We start from the raw sequence: 15,325 nt of genomic DNA, 5'->3' as shown, positions 1-15,325 counted from the left end.
AGACCCCAGGTCCAGGTTGCCCACAGCCAGTCCGCCCCGAGCCGGGACGCCGTTTCTTCCTGGAGTCCAGACTGCCCTGGAGACCCTGCAGGCCTCACTCATCTCCTCTTGGCGCGCCCAGAGGAAGAGTGAACGGAGCTTATTCATCCTAACGACGGGCTTTTTACCTGAGGGACCACAACATAACCCTGTTACCTTGCCAAGCCTTAGGGTGTTCATTTGCTTCCCCTGGTGAGGCAGGCGGAGCTCAGGGCACTATCGTCCCCTTCACAGAAGAGGAAACAGGCCCAGGGAGGCTGGCCCAGAGCCGCACGGCCCGGCTGCGACACAAGCCGGGGGGCGGGGACCCGGCCTCCTGGGGCCCTGCCCACGGGGACATCCCAGTGTCAGAGCTGAGGGCCCCGTAAACAGCCGGACACGGGGGCTCCGCCGTGTGTCATTCAAGCTTCAGTGATTCGGGCGCTTGTGCTGCCCGAGGCCTCCTAGGACCTCACGTCTGGGGCCGGCCGGTTTGCTTGGTTAGAATCGGGGCTAATGAGAGCGAGGCCACGGGGCATACTATGCCTCAGCGACCCCAGCAGGCGTCCCCCAGCCTAACTGGTCCTCCTTCGGAAACTGCCACTGGCTCAGCAGAGGACTGATGTCACCGACCAGCACGTCAGCCCTCTCGGGGACGCACGTCAACGCCGGTGAGCCCCCTGACGGCGGATCAGCAGGGACCCCGTGTGAGAAAGGACTTCACGCCCTTCAGCCAACCATTTGGAAGTTTCAAGACTGGTGAATTCATAAAAAAGCACTTTGGCATTTATCGAGTGGTTCTGAATCTCTGGGCCGTAAGTGCCACCCCTTCCACACAAGGCCATTAAAATCCCACCCTGTGCACCTCTCTCAGGAAGCAAGCTTCACCTGGGTCTCCATGACCACGGGGACCCCCGCTGAGCCTAGTGTGTCGTCTGGACCTCCCCAGCCTCGCCTCCCTGCATTCTGGGGCCTGAAGTTGTCCTGGAGGACAGCTGGGCCGTGGGGACAGGTAGACGTACAGAGCAATGACCACACATTAATCACCTAAATCTTTATATCGATGCCGCAAGGTAGGCATGACCACTCCCAGTTCACAGATAAAGAAACCACGGTTCAGAGAGGCTGAGTAACTTGTTCAAGGTCACACAGCTAGTAGGTGACAGGCTTGGAATTTGAACGTGGTCTGAGGCCCAGGCTCCCACTCTTCCCCCCTTCAGCTGCATGTAGACAGCAGTTGCCCACAGTCGGGCCAGCTCCCACACTGCCCTCCGGGGACTGTGTGAGCCCGAACCTCGGCCCCCACCTGCCCCAGCTCCCGGCCAGGCAGGAGCGGGGGTACCCAGGGTTGGTGCCCAGACCCCACAACCTCCTGCCTCCTCAGCATCTGCCCGAGGCGGGAGGCCCGGCCGACACAGCTGGCAAGTCAGGCGGTGAGGACCGGCTCTGCCAGCTCCACCTCCATCCAACCACAGCGTCAGCAGAAGCCCAGGCTGCCACCCGCCCTCCAGGTGCCAAGACAGGGCGCTTCCCTCCGCCGTTTACAACCAGCAGGGGTGCCAGTTCCAGGCCGGGCTGGTGGATTTGAGAGAACCATCGCCTTTGGAAATCAGAACAAAAGCTGGTGAGGACAACCTGCCCCACAGACCCTGGGCAAGGCGACGTCACCTCGAACCCACGGCCGCTGTCCAGAGGGCAGCGGGGAGAAGCTCCCCCAGAGCCAGCATCCCACCTCCCGAGGGTGCAAGGGCTCCTCAGCACCAGAGAGCCTCACGTGAAAGCCTTCGTAACTGCCGTATGTGCATACGTGTGCACGCGTGTGCGCGCGTGTGCGCGCGTGTGCGCGTTGTTGCATGTGTGCAGTGAGCATGTGTGTAGAAAGGAATCAGATTAGCATTTCCCTAAGTTATTCCCACAGGACGTTCTTTGGTGCTAAGTGACAAAGGAGGTCTAAGTTTTGGAGACTCTAAATGAGGGTAAGCAGTTAGCGTTCTTCACTCAGGGCCCCCAGAAGCTTTAAGTGGGAGCAGAGAGAGCGAGAAAGAGGGAGGAGGTGACGTGAGCCCCCCGCCCCAACCTTGTGTCCCTGCAGGGAGCCAGTCTGGGCCACAGTCTGCCTCAGCCCAGGTGGAGGGAGATTCTGGGGCCCCAGGCAGACATCCCCCTGGAGCACGTTAGTGGCAGACCAGCCGGGCATGGCCTGAGGGGGCCTCTGCCTCAGCTGAGCGGGCCCGACGGGGGCGGCCTCCCAGGGGAGTTGGTGTGTCCGGGTTTCAGCCAGCAGGAGAGGCTGGTGGGCAGGCTGCTGTCCAAGGCGGATTCAGGATGGGGCCCGAGCAGACCTGCGTCATCATTTACAGAATTTGAGACGCCCCCTCCTCTGTCCCCAGTCAGCCTGACCAGCTGACCAGATTCCCAGAATCTCCATCTTGTCGGGGTTGGAACAGCAAGAGTGACCTCGCTCGGTAATTCTCAAGCTGTAACGTGCATGTGGCCCCTTGGAATCTGGTTAAAATGCAGGCTCTGAGCCTCTGCGTTTCCTCCAGCCCCCGAGGGGTGCTCCTGCCGTCCGTCTGTGGACCACACTTAGCAGCGAGGTCCTAGCCAGTCCAGGAAGGCTCCCTGGAAGAGCAGACCTACTAGAGAGGGGAGCGCGGAGGGAAAAGATACCAGGAAGCAGAGCTGGGGCTGCAGAATAACAGGAAAGTGGGGAGAGCCTGACAGCGAGGCCTCTGGGGGCCCGGACTTGAAGCAGGCACGGGGTGGGAGGCCCAGAGGGGGCCCAGAAGGTGGACGCCAAGGCCGAGCAGCCGGCCAAGTCTGCCCCGGACCCCACGGGGACACACCTGCAAGGCCTGGGGACCCCACCCAGGTGAGCCCTAATTCCTTGGAAGAGGGGTGTGCCGTCAGCTCCCCCCGCGGCTGGGGGCTGCAGGGCAGGGCAGGGCAGGGCAGGGCAGGGCAGGGTGGGCCCATCTTCCCATGACCAGCGGTCCCAGGCTTGACTCAGGAGGGAGAGGGCAGGAAGGAGGGGTGGCCAAGGCCCGCCCTGTGCCCTGGGCTGGGTGAGGGGAGCCTAAGCTGGGGGGATCTGAGGGGAGGCAGAGGGGGGCTGGGCACCCCCGGGAAGGAGAAGGACAGTACCCGAGATGCCAGCAAACGCCCCCAGGCCTCGCCCGTGTGCCAGATGCTGCTCCGAGCTCTCAGAGCTAAATAAGCTCGTTTCACCCTCACAATGACCCAGTGGTCACGTCACCCCGTTTTACAGACGAAGAAACGGAGGCACAGGAAGGTCACTTAGCAAGTCTGTGATAGAACTGGGACTAATCCAGGGCGGGTGGCTTCAGAGGCTGCGCCCTTAGCAACGGGCTCCGGGGCACCCGTGGGCTCCCCGCTCCCCACCTGCCCCCGCCCCGGCCCAGCCCCGGCCCAGCAGGTGCAGGGTGGGGTGTGATGGCCGAACAACGGCCCCGCTGTCGGCTGGCAAGGCAGCCCAATCTCCTTCCTGGGAAGAACTCCCTTCCTACTGGTCCCCCACTGAGGGCCCTGCAGCTCTGGCCTCTCCACTGCCACCAGCTGAAAACTCTGTGAATTCCCTTCCCGTGATAAATTCTTCTGAGTGTCAAAGAGCCAACTGCCCCGGCCCCAGGGCCACGAATCTCTCTGTCACTTTCTCAGCAGCAAGATTCTCTCTGACCTTTTTAGAGCCCCGGGGATGGGCGGCCCGTCCAGTGCAGAGCCTCAACTCCCTGGGGATAAACGGTCATTCATTCATTCATTCAACAAACAGTTGCCGCCCACTTTGTGTACCAGCCACACTCTTGATGCTGGGGATGCAGATGGGAATTTGGCAAAAAAGACAAATCCTGGGTCTCTTAGAGCTTACAGTGAATGGGGAGAGACAGAAGAAAACAAGATAAACGGTGAAAGCGCACAGTATGCAGACAATGAATCATAAAACAGGAGAGGGGCCAGAAGTGCCACGGGGAGGGGAGGGCACAGCAGGTTTAGCCTTTGTGCCAGGGATGCCACCTCCAGGAGGTGAGGTTTCCCTATGAAAGTCTCATTTTTGTCTCAATAACGGCCACAACCGAGCCCCAGGGAAGCCCCTTCCCTGCAGGGTGGTAGGTCAAGGCCCCGGACTTAGCCGTTTTGGTTCTTTCAACTGTCACATCTTAGTTATGAAGACTCCATCCTAACCCACCTCAAACACCTGCTTCATATTCAACCCACAGCCCCCCGCCTTCCCCTGCGCCAGCACGCATAGACCTGAGGGGACAGGGCCTGCGCTCTGCCATCCCCCATGCCTCTTTCCACGCGGCCCGCACTCGTGGAGGTGGGCCAGGGAGAGGAGACAGCGGCTCTTACCTGGTCCCATGGGTATCAGGCCAGTCCCCTCCCCTCCACGTAGAGGCTCCATCGGGTCCTCTGCTTCATCGTCTGCAGGCTCAGAGGGGCCGGAGGGCGCCCGAGAGGTGGGTCGTGGAGGGCACAGTCCAAGCGGCAGACTCACCGGACTGCAGCTCTGGGCCAAGCCGTGACGCGCCCACTTCTCTTCAGGGACCCTAAACCACGCCCGGGGACCCCACGCTCCCAGCCCCCCAGCTTTCCACAGTCAAGCCCCCCAAACCGCCTTCTCTTGCCCTGGGGGAGGGGTAGCTAGCTACTTTGAGCCTTTCTAGCGCTTACGGTGACCCCTCCCCATCCTGTCCCCTGCAGCTGGTCCCACAGCGCCCTACGCGCACCTCGGCCTCCGTGGACGGGAGAAGCCCTGGAAAGGCCAGGCCTCCCTAGCCGTGGTAGCCGAGGCCCTGGCCAGCGGCCCAACCTGTTTCTTCCACCCCGTCTCTTCTGACACTGGGAGGACCTTGAGCCCCATCACAGCCCCCCGTCCAAGCTGCCCCAAGCCCCACCGGCCACACGCAGTCACCCCTGGGCCCCGTCCTGGGTCTGGGGGTGTCCGGGGCACACACAGGTGGTGTGGTCTGCCCCCCGGAGGACGCGCCCAGGGTAGAGGCCTCGCAGGCCCTGGATCGTGGCAGGAAGCCGGGGTGCCAGGCACCCCGACTGTGGCTAGAGCAGCAGTGATGGGAGTGCGGGCACCGTTTCCAATCCTGGGCCACAGGAGCCCTCATGGCAGAACGCAGGATGGCTGCATCCCGAAGCCCACAGCTGAGCCCAGCTGCGTGCGTGTTTCTCCTGTAGCGAGACTTTCCCGGTGAAGGAACCTGCACGGGCTCAACTTCTGGGGCAAACGCCCAGATCGCCGTGCTGCGTCTCTGAGCAGCTCCGGTTCGGAGCAGCTGGGTCTGGGGCGCGTCCCTCGGGCAGCAGGCTGCTCTTCCCCTCGGGCCCTCCCGGGTCTGGGGTGATGCCGGAGGGACCAGGTGAGGCGGGCCTGGGGGGTGGATCCGAACCTGGGCACCGGAAACAAAGCAACCTGCAGGGCACTCTCGCCACAAGATTCTACACCAACAGATCTCAGAGCCCATCTCTTCATCTCCTCCACCGCCAGCCAGGACCTCAGCCGCCCCACCGTCGCCACGGTAACAGCCTCCCACCTGGTCTCCCCACGTGCCTTCTGGCAGCTTCACAGCCAAAGCGATCTTTTTTGAAACGTAAACCAAAGTGCGTCCTCCTGCCTGAAACCCTCCGTGACTTCCCATCCCACTCAGAGGAAGATCGACCCCCTTCCCCCAGCCCCCAGGACCCTGCCGGCCTCCCTGGCTCCTCTCCCACCTCCTCCTGCCTGGCTCTTTCAGGCCCCGGACCGCACCGACCTCCCCGCCCTGCATTCCCTCTGTTCCCCGACAGCTGCGCTCTCCTCCTCTGTGGACCCCTGTTCACTCTGGGTGCCAGCCCGGCCACGGCTCCCGCATTCCACGTGTGTGTGTCTAAGTGGGTACACGTGCGCACCTCTCTCTGTGTATTAGCATCCACCTGTTCATTGGCTTAATGTGTTTACTTTCTCTCCCCCTGGTCTATGAACACCTGTTGCCCGTTACGACCCCGACAACAGTCACTACCCGCCCTAGGCCCTGTGCTCGCTGCGCGTGTGTTGGATTCACGGGGGGATGGATGAGCCTCACGGAAGAAAGACTGGTCATCAGTCAGACCCGGTGCTCACGCTGCTGTCACACGAGTGAGGCGAACATCTCGACCTTTCAAGATCAAAGTTGTTCTTTTTCTAGTTTCAGTTGTTTGGGCTTGATTCAGTGCTTCGACTATACAAGCTAGTACGGCTCTAATGTGACAGTTTTGCCTTATTTTCCCTCCCCGTCAATATTTGATGTTCAGATGATCAGATCCTGTACCAGACAGGCTGGATGAGAATGAGCTCTTCCTCCATCCATTCACCACGTGTGGCTGGACGCTGGGCTCCACAGATGCCTAAGCCAGGGCCCCAGGAAGCCCCCAGGGCAGAAGGAGAGAGATGAGGAAACCAACCACCACAGCCGAGTGGGGTGAGGCCGACGTTGTGAATCTGGCTGGTCACCCTCGCCGGCCAGACCGCCAGCAGAGCGCCCGGGGAGCCATCAGAAGCTTGCAGTAGACGGATGTGAATGTGATTTCACACTCTTTCTCCCACCATCAGGACTGCTGCACCCAGACTTTGCATCATATAATCAGAAACTAGTCAAACGTTTGTTGGCTAAAACACAGAAGCAATTGCTTGAAAATACGCTTTTCTTGGTTTCTATCAGATACCCAATTTGGTACGAAGCGTACCATGCAAATAATTTAAAAATCATAATCAGAACAGCAAAGGTCCTGCCCTGCATGGCCTTGGATGAGTCACCCAACTTCTGTGAGCCCCAGTCCCTCACGTAGAGGGTGTTACTTATGTGGGCCCTGACTCGGCGTGGGACTGAGATATCGCACGTGAATCACGCGTGGCGCCCCAGCGCACAGCAAGGGCCAGATGTTGATCTAACATCATTCGTCCGTGTCATCGTGGAGCTGGCTTATAAGTTATGCCCACTGTTCACCGCCTGCCCTGGACCCCGGAAGGTGGGAGATGTGGAGCCAGAGGGACCACGTCAAGTCCAGAGGAAAAAAAACTGCTTGTCCGTTACCACCGAGCAGCAATGAGGTGACCCCTCCCTTCATTCTCAGCAACGTGCACCCGTGGGCTGCTCCTCTGGGGAGCTGGCAGGGGAGGGGTGGGTGGGGAGAGGGGAGGGGGCGGCGGCTTGTGCTGAACAGGGTCTCCCGACCCTCCCTCTGCAAGCCCAGCACGAGACGATCTCGGCCCCATCTCAGCACTTCTCAGCCCGGAGCCTCCAGGGAGTCACACCCCCTCCAGCCCGCCCTCCGCTTTCCCGAAGAGCAGCCCTGCCCGCCTCCCGCGGGGTGCCGGTGCCCGGGCCCCGCTTTATGCGGAAACTGCTTTGGGCCTGGGGCTCCCCGAAGCTGTGCAGCGCATCCGGTCTGCAGAGCGCCAGAGGCCACGGGGCAGGGCTGCCCCCTGGGGCCTGGCACTCAGCGCCACTGCCAACAGTTTTCTCCTGAGCCTTCCAGTGAGAGCCATTTAAATTCCTGTAGCCACTGGGGTGGAGGCTGAGAACCGGGGACGAGCGGGTGGGTGGAGCACCAGGGAGGGTGCCGGGGAGGCCGTGGGGCGCCCAGAGCTGGCCTCTGAATCACAGGCCCGGAGCGAAGGGCCTTCAGCGTGGGGCTCTCAGGGAGGCGTCGCCCGGGAGGCCACAGGAGCCGGTCTTCCCCGCAAGACTGCTGGGGAAACCGTGACTTGAGCGAGGCCCCCGAGGGATGGACGGGAGAGCGGGAAGGAGGGCCGTCCAGGCACAGGGGGGAGAGTGTGGCGGTGGGAGAGGGGGCGTTTGGGCAAACAGAAGAGCTTGCTCCATCTGGCTGGACCGCAGGGGCTGCAAGGGTTCCCTGGGGCGTCCCTGTCACCGCAGCGATACAGGGCAGCCAGGCCCGGCCCCTCCACCCTGGGTCCCTCTCTGTGCCGTCGGGGTGACCCAGCGGCAAAGCAGCGACAGGGGCTTCCTGATTCCCCCCAACCCCGTGGTCACAAGGCTGGGCTGTCATGGCCCCGAGAAGGGGGCGGCCCCTGACTGGGTCCCCGCCCCTCTGGGCGGAGCCCCCTGGAACTCCCCATCTGCTCCTTCCAGAGCCACCTTCAGGCTGGCCTCCCCGTGCTGAGCAGGGCACATCCCCTGTCTGGGCCCCCAGCTCCCAAGGGGGCAGAAAGGCCAGCCTTGCAGGCTGGCTGGCGAGGCAGAGAGGCTGCCAGGAGGGGCTGCTGTTTCTGGGCTGGCGGGGAGGGAGCAGAGCCCAGCCCTGCCCTCCTGCCCCTCGTCGACCCAGGCCACCCCGGCGGGCTCCCAGAGTTCCCGGGGGGCGGGGGGGCTCTGCAGTTGGGGAGGTTTGGGCTGCTCCCAGCAGCAAGGCCCGCGAGCTAGGCAGTCCTGGCTCTGGAGCCGTAGATCCGGTTCAAACCCCAGCTTTGCACTTACTAAGTGAACGGCCCTCAGACAGCGCCTGGACCTCTGAACCCGGTTCCCCATCGACAGGGGGTGTGGCCTGGGGACCGTGGGTGGTTGGCCAGAGAGGACACATGCAAAGCGGCCAGCACAGGCGTGCACGGGGGTAGAGTGAGGGACACACGGGGCGTGTTGTGTGTGGGGAAAGGGGTGAGCCTGCCCTCTCCCAAGCATTTCTCCAGTTCACACTGTCTCCGCCCAGGTCGGCCTGGCGGGCAGGCTGGATCCCCGGGGAAGCGAGCCCAGAGAGGCCAGTGCCACGGCGGCCCCGCAGGGACCCAGACACCTGGGCCTGTGGGAGAGTCTGGCCAGGAGGAGCGCCACCGGCCCCCCCTTGGCCCCCGGGGGGGCCCTGCCCCACCCTTTCAAGAAACCAGACTGCAGCATCAGGGGTGGAGCCCCAGCCGGGAGCCAGGTCTGCCGCTTCCCGTGGGCAACAGCACCGACCCGGGCCAGAGCCAGGCGGGGCGGCAGCCAGCAGGAGGATTCCCGGCCCCCAGCCCCCGGGGTCTCTAAAGGAGAAGGCCTGACCGGGAACCCAGGGAGAAAAGAGGCTTCTGGGGGCTCCGTCGACCCCGCACGAGGAGGGCCAGCCAGGGCCCAGCGCTGCTGACCTGGCTTCCACGCACCTTGAGCCCTGGAGGGGGCCGGTGACAGGTTACAGCCAAACTAGCAGAGACAGCGGCCAGCACGCGTCACACGCCTGACGGGCAGTGAGCTGGGTACCACACTGGTGCGGCTCGGTTTTTCAGGTAAGGGAACTCAAGCACAGAGAAGGCAAGTAACTTGCCCAAAGCCACAGAGCTGGGAAGTGCAGGGCTGGACTTTGACGCGGTCTCCAGCTGGAAGCGCTGGGTTTCAAGGCAAGCGGGCCCCAGGAGGACCCGTTGTTCTCCCTTAGCTTCTCCACCTGAAAGCGGGCCTAATGTGAACCAGCTCTGCCCGGGACGCGCACCAGTGCGGAGAGAGAACCTGAGGGACGGGCGGGGTCTCCGTCTCTGACCCGGAGCCTCGGAGCCCGGAGAGGTCCTTTTCCCTGAGCACGCGGGTACACAGGGGGCCGACACATCCCCGAGGCAAGGGGTGTGGCCAAAGCAGGGCAAGGTGGCGCCCGAAGGATTGGGGCGCCTGGGGTACAGGGGACGCTGGGCACAGCCGGGGTCAGGGTGTCTGGTGGGCAGCTGGTCAGGACACCCAGGCCGGCTCGTGGCCGCCCCCCACCTTTAGTGTCTGGTTCTGGCCTGCTGCGTGGACAGCGCAGGCGTGATGCAATAAAGGAAGAGCTGAGGGGGAGGCGGGTGTGCCCCCCCCGGGCACCTCCACATCCCGAGTCCATCGAAGGGTTTCGGGGCGCACGTCGTGGCCCCCCCGCTTCCCAGGAGAGAACGGGGAGAGTGCACGCCCTTGCCTTGGACTTGGAAGGGCCCCTGCCCCAGGCTCTGGCCCTCACTCACTCTCTCCTTGGTGAGCCCGCCTGCCCAGACCCTTCGCTTATGGACGGTGCTTACGGAAGGGCACACAGGGGCTGCTGGCCTCCAGCCAGAGGCGGCCCTCGGGTCGAGGGTAGGGCTCGTTTCACGATGCCAGGGTGGGGACTGGACCACCCGCCACGGTCGGAGCACGGCCAGCTCCGCGTGGGGATGGCGCTGGGGCCCCCGAGGGCCTCTCCTGGACACCAGGGGACCTCAGGAGAAGACAGAAGCGGGACCTGACCTCAGGGAGGTTCAGGGTAAGGCAGCGAGGCTGCCCTCCGCGTCCGCCTCTGCACGGGGTTTTCAAAGGCAAGACCACGTCCACTGGAGCAGAGAGACGGTCATGAGGACCCTGTCGGGAGGGGAGGTGCAGCACTCGGGACCGAGACCTCACCATCATGCCGTCCTGCTGCTCCAAGGAGATGCTGGGACACAGGAAGCAGAGCCCGTGGGGACTTGGTGGTGGTTGGAAAATTCTGGTGTCCGCTTCTGGGCTCGATGCCCCTCTCTCTGGCGGCAGGAGAGGGGACCATTACAGAGCAGGGGCTGGGGCACTGATGCAGCTGTCGGCGGGGGAGCGCGAGGGGGCCTGTGCCCAGGAGCTCTGGTGGGTCTCCCGGGGGCAGTGGTGAGAGCCCCCCGTTGGCCCGAGGGCCTGCCACCTGCCTCCCTGCCCTTTCGGGCCGGTGCAGGGGGCCCTCCTGGTCCCACCACAAGCCCTCGGGCTCCGTGAACGCACCAGGCTGGCCCCTGCTACCAGGGCCTATGTCTGTGCTGCCTCTTTTCCCTCCCCGCCGACCTTCTCCTCCTCACCGTCTGGGGCCTGCGGGGGACACCATTTTCTCCAGAAAGCCCTCCTACCTGCCAGGGCGAGGCCGGGGGGGCCTGGTCTGCACTGTCTCAGCCGCCGTGCGCCCCTGCTATGGCGCGGGGCTGCAGCCTTTTCTGCTGTGCCTCTCCCCGCCTGGGCTGCGAGCTCCTGAGGGCCGGGCGGCCCTGTCTAATCCCAGCGACCCTGCCCGGCACAGCAGCTAGCGTACATTTGGGGGTCAGGAGACATTTACTGAATGAATCAGCGAATGAACAAGGAATGAGGCCAAGACCCCAGGCCCCCCCCACCTCCCAGGTGCCCTGGGGCCGTAGCCTCTTCATCTCAGCATCTACCACGGGGCTCGGCACACAGCACAGGACAAAGAGGCCCACACGTCTCTTGAGCACGGAAGGGCGATGCCCAGAGACCAGGAAACTTGCCCTCCGTGCGTAAGAGCTGGCGTGACCGTGACAGTTACAGGCCAGGGTGTGCAGAGCAGGGAGAAACGAGCGCACTCTGCCTGGAAGAGGGTGGGAGGCCCCACCCCACCCCGAAGTGTTCACAGCGCCCCTTCCGGTGGAGGAGTGAGAACCGAGCGGAGGACCCCGGAGGACCCCGGACGGAGGGACAGCTGCGTTCAGGGGACTCCAGAGAGCAGGGCGGCCCGCCCCCTCCCACGCGCTTCCGCGTCCTCTGCCGCCTGGACCAGGGCCCCGTCCTCTTCAGCTCAGGGACCCTGCGACCCCGGCTTGCAGCTCAAGCCCAAGAGGACCTCCGGATGGTGGGGGGAACCGAGGCACACAGGCGGGCCCAGGCCTCTGAGGCGTGAGAAGCCGCCTGATGAAACTGGGCTCCTCTCTCCACCCGCTTCTCGCACCCTGGCCCAGAGAGGAAGACAGCAGGTGTGCACAGAGGCCTCACTGTTCCCGGGAGTGACTCACTCGTGAAGCCTGGGGGCCGCGAGGTGCCGCCAGGGGCTCCCATCACAGCCTCTCCGCCCTGCGGCCCAGGCTGGGGAAAGCGTGGGCATCCCCGGGCCGCGCCCTCTCCCCACTGGGAGCGGGTGAAAGCCCTGGTCCAGGGGCCTGTGTCCCTAAGGGCTGCTGTCCGCCCCGAGCCCCTGGGAGGCCAGGGTGCGCCTCAGTTTCTCTCCCTCCAAAGAGAAGGGACAGGATGCCGTGGGTGCGTGGTGGCCTTTATTACTGGCTAGGGTGGGCGTGGGGGCGTGGTCGGGCACGAGCATGGCTTCCAGCTGCGCCAGCTCCTGGGCTGTGGCGGGAGTCGGCGGCCTCCGGTGCCGGAGGACCCCGGGAGCCGGGGGGTGCGGGGCGGGGACTCAGCGAGGAGGCTGCGGCTCTACTTCCAGCGCCCGGTGACTTTGGCTTTCCCACGGGTCTTGGAGCTTCAGGAGAAGCAGGGCCCAGTCAGACAGGACGCAGGGCAGCCCTCCATCGCGGGTAGGTGGGGGGCGAGGGGGCCTGCTGAGGGCTGAGAGGGCCAGGGGGCCACCTGGAGCTGCCTCCAGAGGCTCAACAGGGCAGCAGCCTCAGGCGGGGGGAGCTCTCTGACCCTACAGGAGAGGAGGAGGGGTGGGAGGCCTGGGGGACGGGAAGCGGGGGCAGGGGGCAAGGGGGCCACGGAGCTGGCAGGCTCACACTTTCTGGTTGTCGTTGATCCTGTTGCGGAGAACGTTGATCTGTAAGAAAAGGAGGAAAGAGAGAGTGACCCCGCCGGCACCCGCTCGGCTCAGGGCCCGGCTGGCCTGGGGATGGGGTGGGGGCAGGACCAGTGGGCTGAGCCGCTCCCTTGCCTGGCGTCTGTGCTGCCGGGACCCTGCTACGTCTCCCAGGACCCCACACTAGGGCCCCGGGCCATCACGGTGAGAAGTAAGCGGCTGCGTCCCTGCTGAGGTCCCCGCCACCACCTCCACCGGGAGGCCCGGCCCGTGCATCCTGGTCGCCCCGTCGTCGTGCGTGCTCAGCGCGCTGAGCTGCTGCCTCGAGGCCAGAAGCGGGGAGACCCCAGGGCTGAAACCCCAGGAAGTGTCTGCTCAGCCCCAGCGAAGCCCCAGCCTCCAGAAGCACCAGCCAGCCCAGCGGTGGGTGCTGAGCACCGTCAGATGAGGCAGCGGGCAGGCAGGTGAGCAGGACGGGGAGGGGCTGCGGACGGGGCCCGCGGCTCACCTCGTATTTCTGCTGCTTGAACTTCTCCTGCAGGTCGAACTTCTCCGCTTCCAGGTCGTAGATGCTCTGCCACAGCTCCTTGGCCTTCTCCCTGCACAGGCCGTGGGCGGGGGCCGTAAGGAAGGGCCCTCACCTGCCTCCCTCCTGCTCCTGACCACTCCCCTCCCCAGCCCTCCCCACCTCTCCAGGCCTGCCAAGGCCCCCCCACCCCGGCTGACTGCAGTGCCCGGGACTGAGGACGGGGCACCGGTGCCACCAGGACGAAGCCCCGAAGCGCGGGACGGTGGGGCGCGCCGACACCGTGCCCAGGTGGGGAAGGGGAGCGGGGCTCTGCCGCCCCGTCCAGCCCGTCGCGGTCCCGCCAAAGCCGCCGACGGCGTAAGTGGGGCGGCAGCACCCCCTGGTGGCTCGGGCGAGCCGGTGCCCCGGCCCTCGGCCCGACGCCCCTCCCTCGCGGGCGCAGCCCCAGCGCGCGGCCGCCACCTCAGCTGGTCCTCGTCCAGGTGATCGATGGCCAGCTCCTGCCTCCTCTCGGCCAGAATCTTCTTCTTCTTCTCCCGCTCCGTCTGCCTCTTCCCACTTTTACGCTCCGTCTGGAGGGGGTGACAAGCAGGGGAATGGGTTGGTGCGCGCGCCCTCCTGTCCCCGCACCCCCAAACCCAGCGAGGCCACAGGCTCGGCCTTGCAGCCCCCAGGCCAGCAACTACCTGGGCTCCCCAGGAAACAGACAGGTGGGGGCTCCCTGGACCCCTACCTCCCGACATCTCCCCCGAGCCCGACGCCTTCCCCTCCTGGGGCTCCCCAAATTGCGAGGAGGAGGAGGGTTTGAGGACTGGCACCCAGCTGGGCCTGCAGAGCCAGGACAGCGAGAGGAAGACCCAGAGAGAAAGATGCAAACAGGGACAGAGACAGGGAGAGGGGAGGCGCAGGGACACAGGCAGAGACACGGAAGGAGAGCGTTCAGCCGCCGAGGGCCACCTTAGTTACGTGCGTCTGGGGTGGGGTGGGGATGTTTGACAGCAGAGCCCTGCTCGAGGGTCGCCGTGGGGCGCAGGGGCCAGGAGGCTGGCCCAGTTCTGAGCTGGGGACTTGGAAATCTAAGAAAATGTTCTGAGGTGTCCGCTGCACAGAGAAGTTCAAGTTCCCATCTCTCCGCCCCTGGGAGTGGAGAATCTGGTGGGGACGGGCACCACAGCACTGGGACGTGGGTGGGGGTGAGCGCCCAGCGGTGAACCAGCCTGCTCTAGGCAGCACTTAGCCGCATCCCAGGGGAGCTCGCCTGAGCCTCTCAAAGCAGGCAGCGTGGACCTTAACCCCATTTCACAGCTGAGCAGACTGCGGCTCCAGGACTGCACGAGGCCACACGCGGCGGACGTGAGACGGGCACGGGCCCGGGCTGGGAGGGTCAGTGGTGTCCTGGGCCCCGCCCACAGCGCCCGTCCCAGCAGCCCCGCCCAGGGGACGCCAGCCGGGCGCGAGCCAGCCTCGGGTCTGGCGTGAGAGCCCAGTCTCAACAGCGGCCGGCCATCTCCTCCCGGGATCCGCGCGCAGTCACCCCCCACGACACAGGACGCCGGAGGCCGCCCACCTTCTGGATGTAGCCTCCAAAGTGCATCATGTTAGACAGAGCCTTCTTCTTCCGGGCCTCGTCCTCAGCCTTCCTCCGGTTCTCCTCCTCCTCTCGGCGGGCCCGCTCCTCCTGCTTTCCGGCAGGGAGGGAGGGGTTAGGCGCGGGGCCCGGGCACCCTGATCCGGGCCTGGCGCTGGCGGCCCTGAGGACTGGGGGCGCTCCGGGGGGCGTGGGGCCTGGTGCTGCAGTTTGCCGCCCGGGGGCTTGGGACGGAGCGAACGGGGTGCCAGCTCCCGACAGAGAGGCCCCCCACGCCCCGGCCAGGAGCCTGATGCCCGGGGCAGGCGGCATCCCCGAGGCGGGGCCCCGGCGGCAGCACAGGCCGGAGGGCCCGGCGGGGGGGGCGCTCACGGCCCGGCAAGGGGGGCACTCACGGCCAGGCGGGCCTGCCGCTCCTTCTCTCGCTCCGCCCGGACCCGCTGCTGCTCCGCCCGTTCCGCGCGCCGCTTCTCCTGCGGAGGGAGCCGCTGTGGGACTGACCTCACACCTGAAAAGTGGCGGGGGGGCTTCTCCGTGTCCCCGGAGTGTCCCCCGCCGGCCGCTGCCCTGAGCTGCAGACAGAGGCCAAGTCCTGCGGTCGGCCAGCACGGGAGGTAGACAGAAGGGAATCCAGATAACCTCCCGCAGGAGGATGGTGTGCGATTCCGGAGGTCACCGCAGCTTCCCTCCGGTGGTGGCGGGGTTGGGGGGGGCGGGGGGGT

General features: G+C 65.1%; 1 protein-coding gene across 2 annotated transcripts in view; it reads right to left on the bottom strand.

The window, feature by feature from the left end:
- Positions 1–12,000: 12,000 nt before the first annotated feature.
- TNNT2 (troponin T2, cardiac type) overlaps positions 12,001–15,325 on the bottom strand; it is a 7,282-nt gene continuing 3,957 nt past the window's right edge. For both annotated transcript variants that reach the window (XM_055083998.1, XM_028488251.2), the window contains 6 exons: positions 14,999–15,076; positions 14,583–14,693; positions 13,478–13,587; positions 12,995–13,085; positions 12,467–12,507; positions 12,001–12,213 (listed from right to left, as the gene is read on the bottom strand). In XM_055083998.1, coding sequence (XP_054939973.1) covers positions 12,168–12,213; positions 12,467–12,507; positions 12,995–13,085; positions 13,478–13,587; positions 14,583–14,693; positions 14,999–15,076 — 477 coding nt within the window. In that variant the 3' untranslated portion in view covers positions 12,001–12,167. The remainder of the gene's footprint in view (positions 12,214–12,466; positions 12,508–12,994; positions 13,086–13,477; positions 13,588–14,582; positions 14,694–14,998; positions 15,077–15,325) is intronic.

Source organism: Physeter macrocephalus, chromosome 4 (genome assembly GCF_002837175.3).
Source record: "Physeter macrocephalus isolate SW-GA chromosome 4, ASM283717v5, whole genome shotgun sequence".
Taxonomy (NCBI): domain Eukaryota; kingdom Metazoa; phylum Chordata; class Mammalia; order Artiodactyla; family Physeteridae; genus Physeter; species Physeter macrocephalus.
The sequence above is the reverse complement of the archived record's forward strand: the minus strand, read 5'-3'. Positions and strand labels throughout refer to the sequence as shown.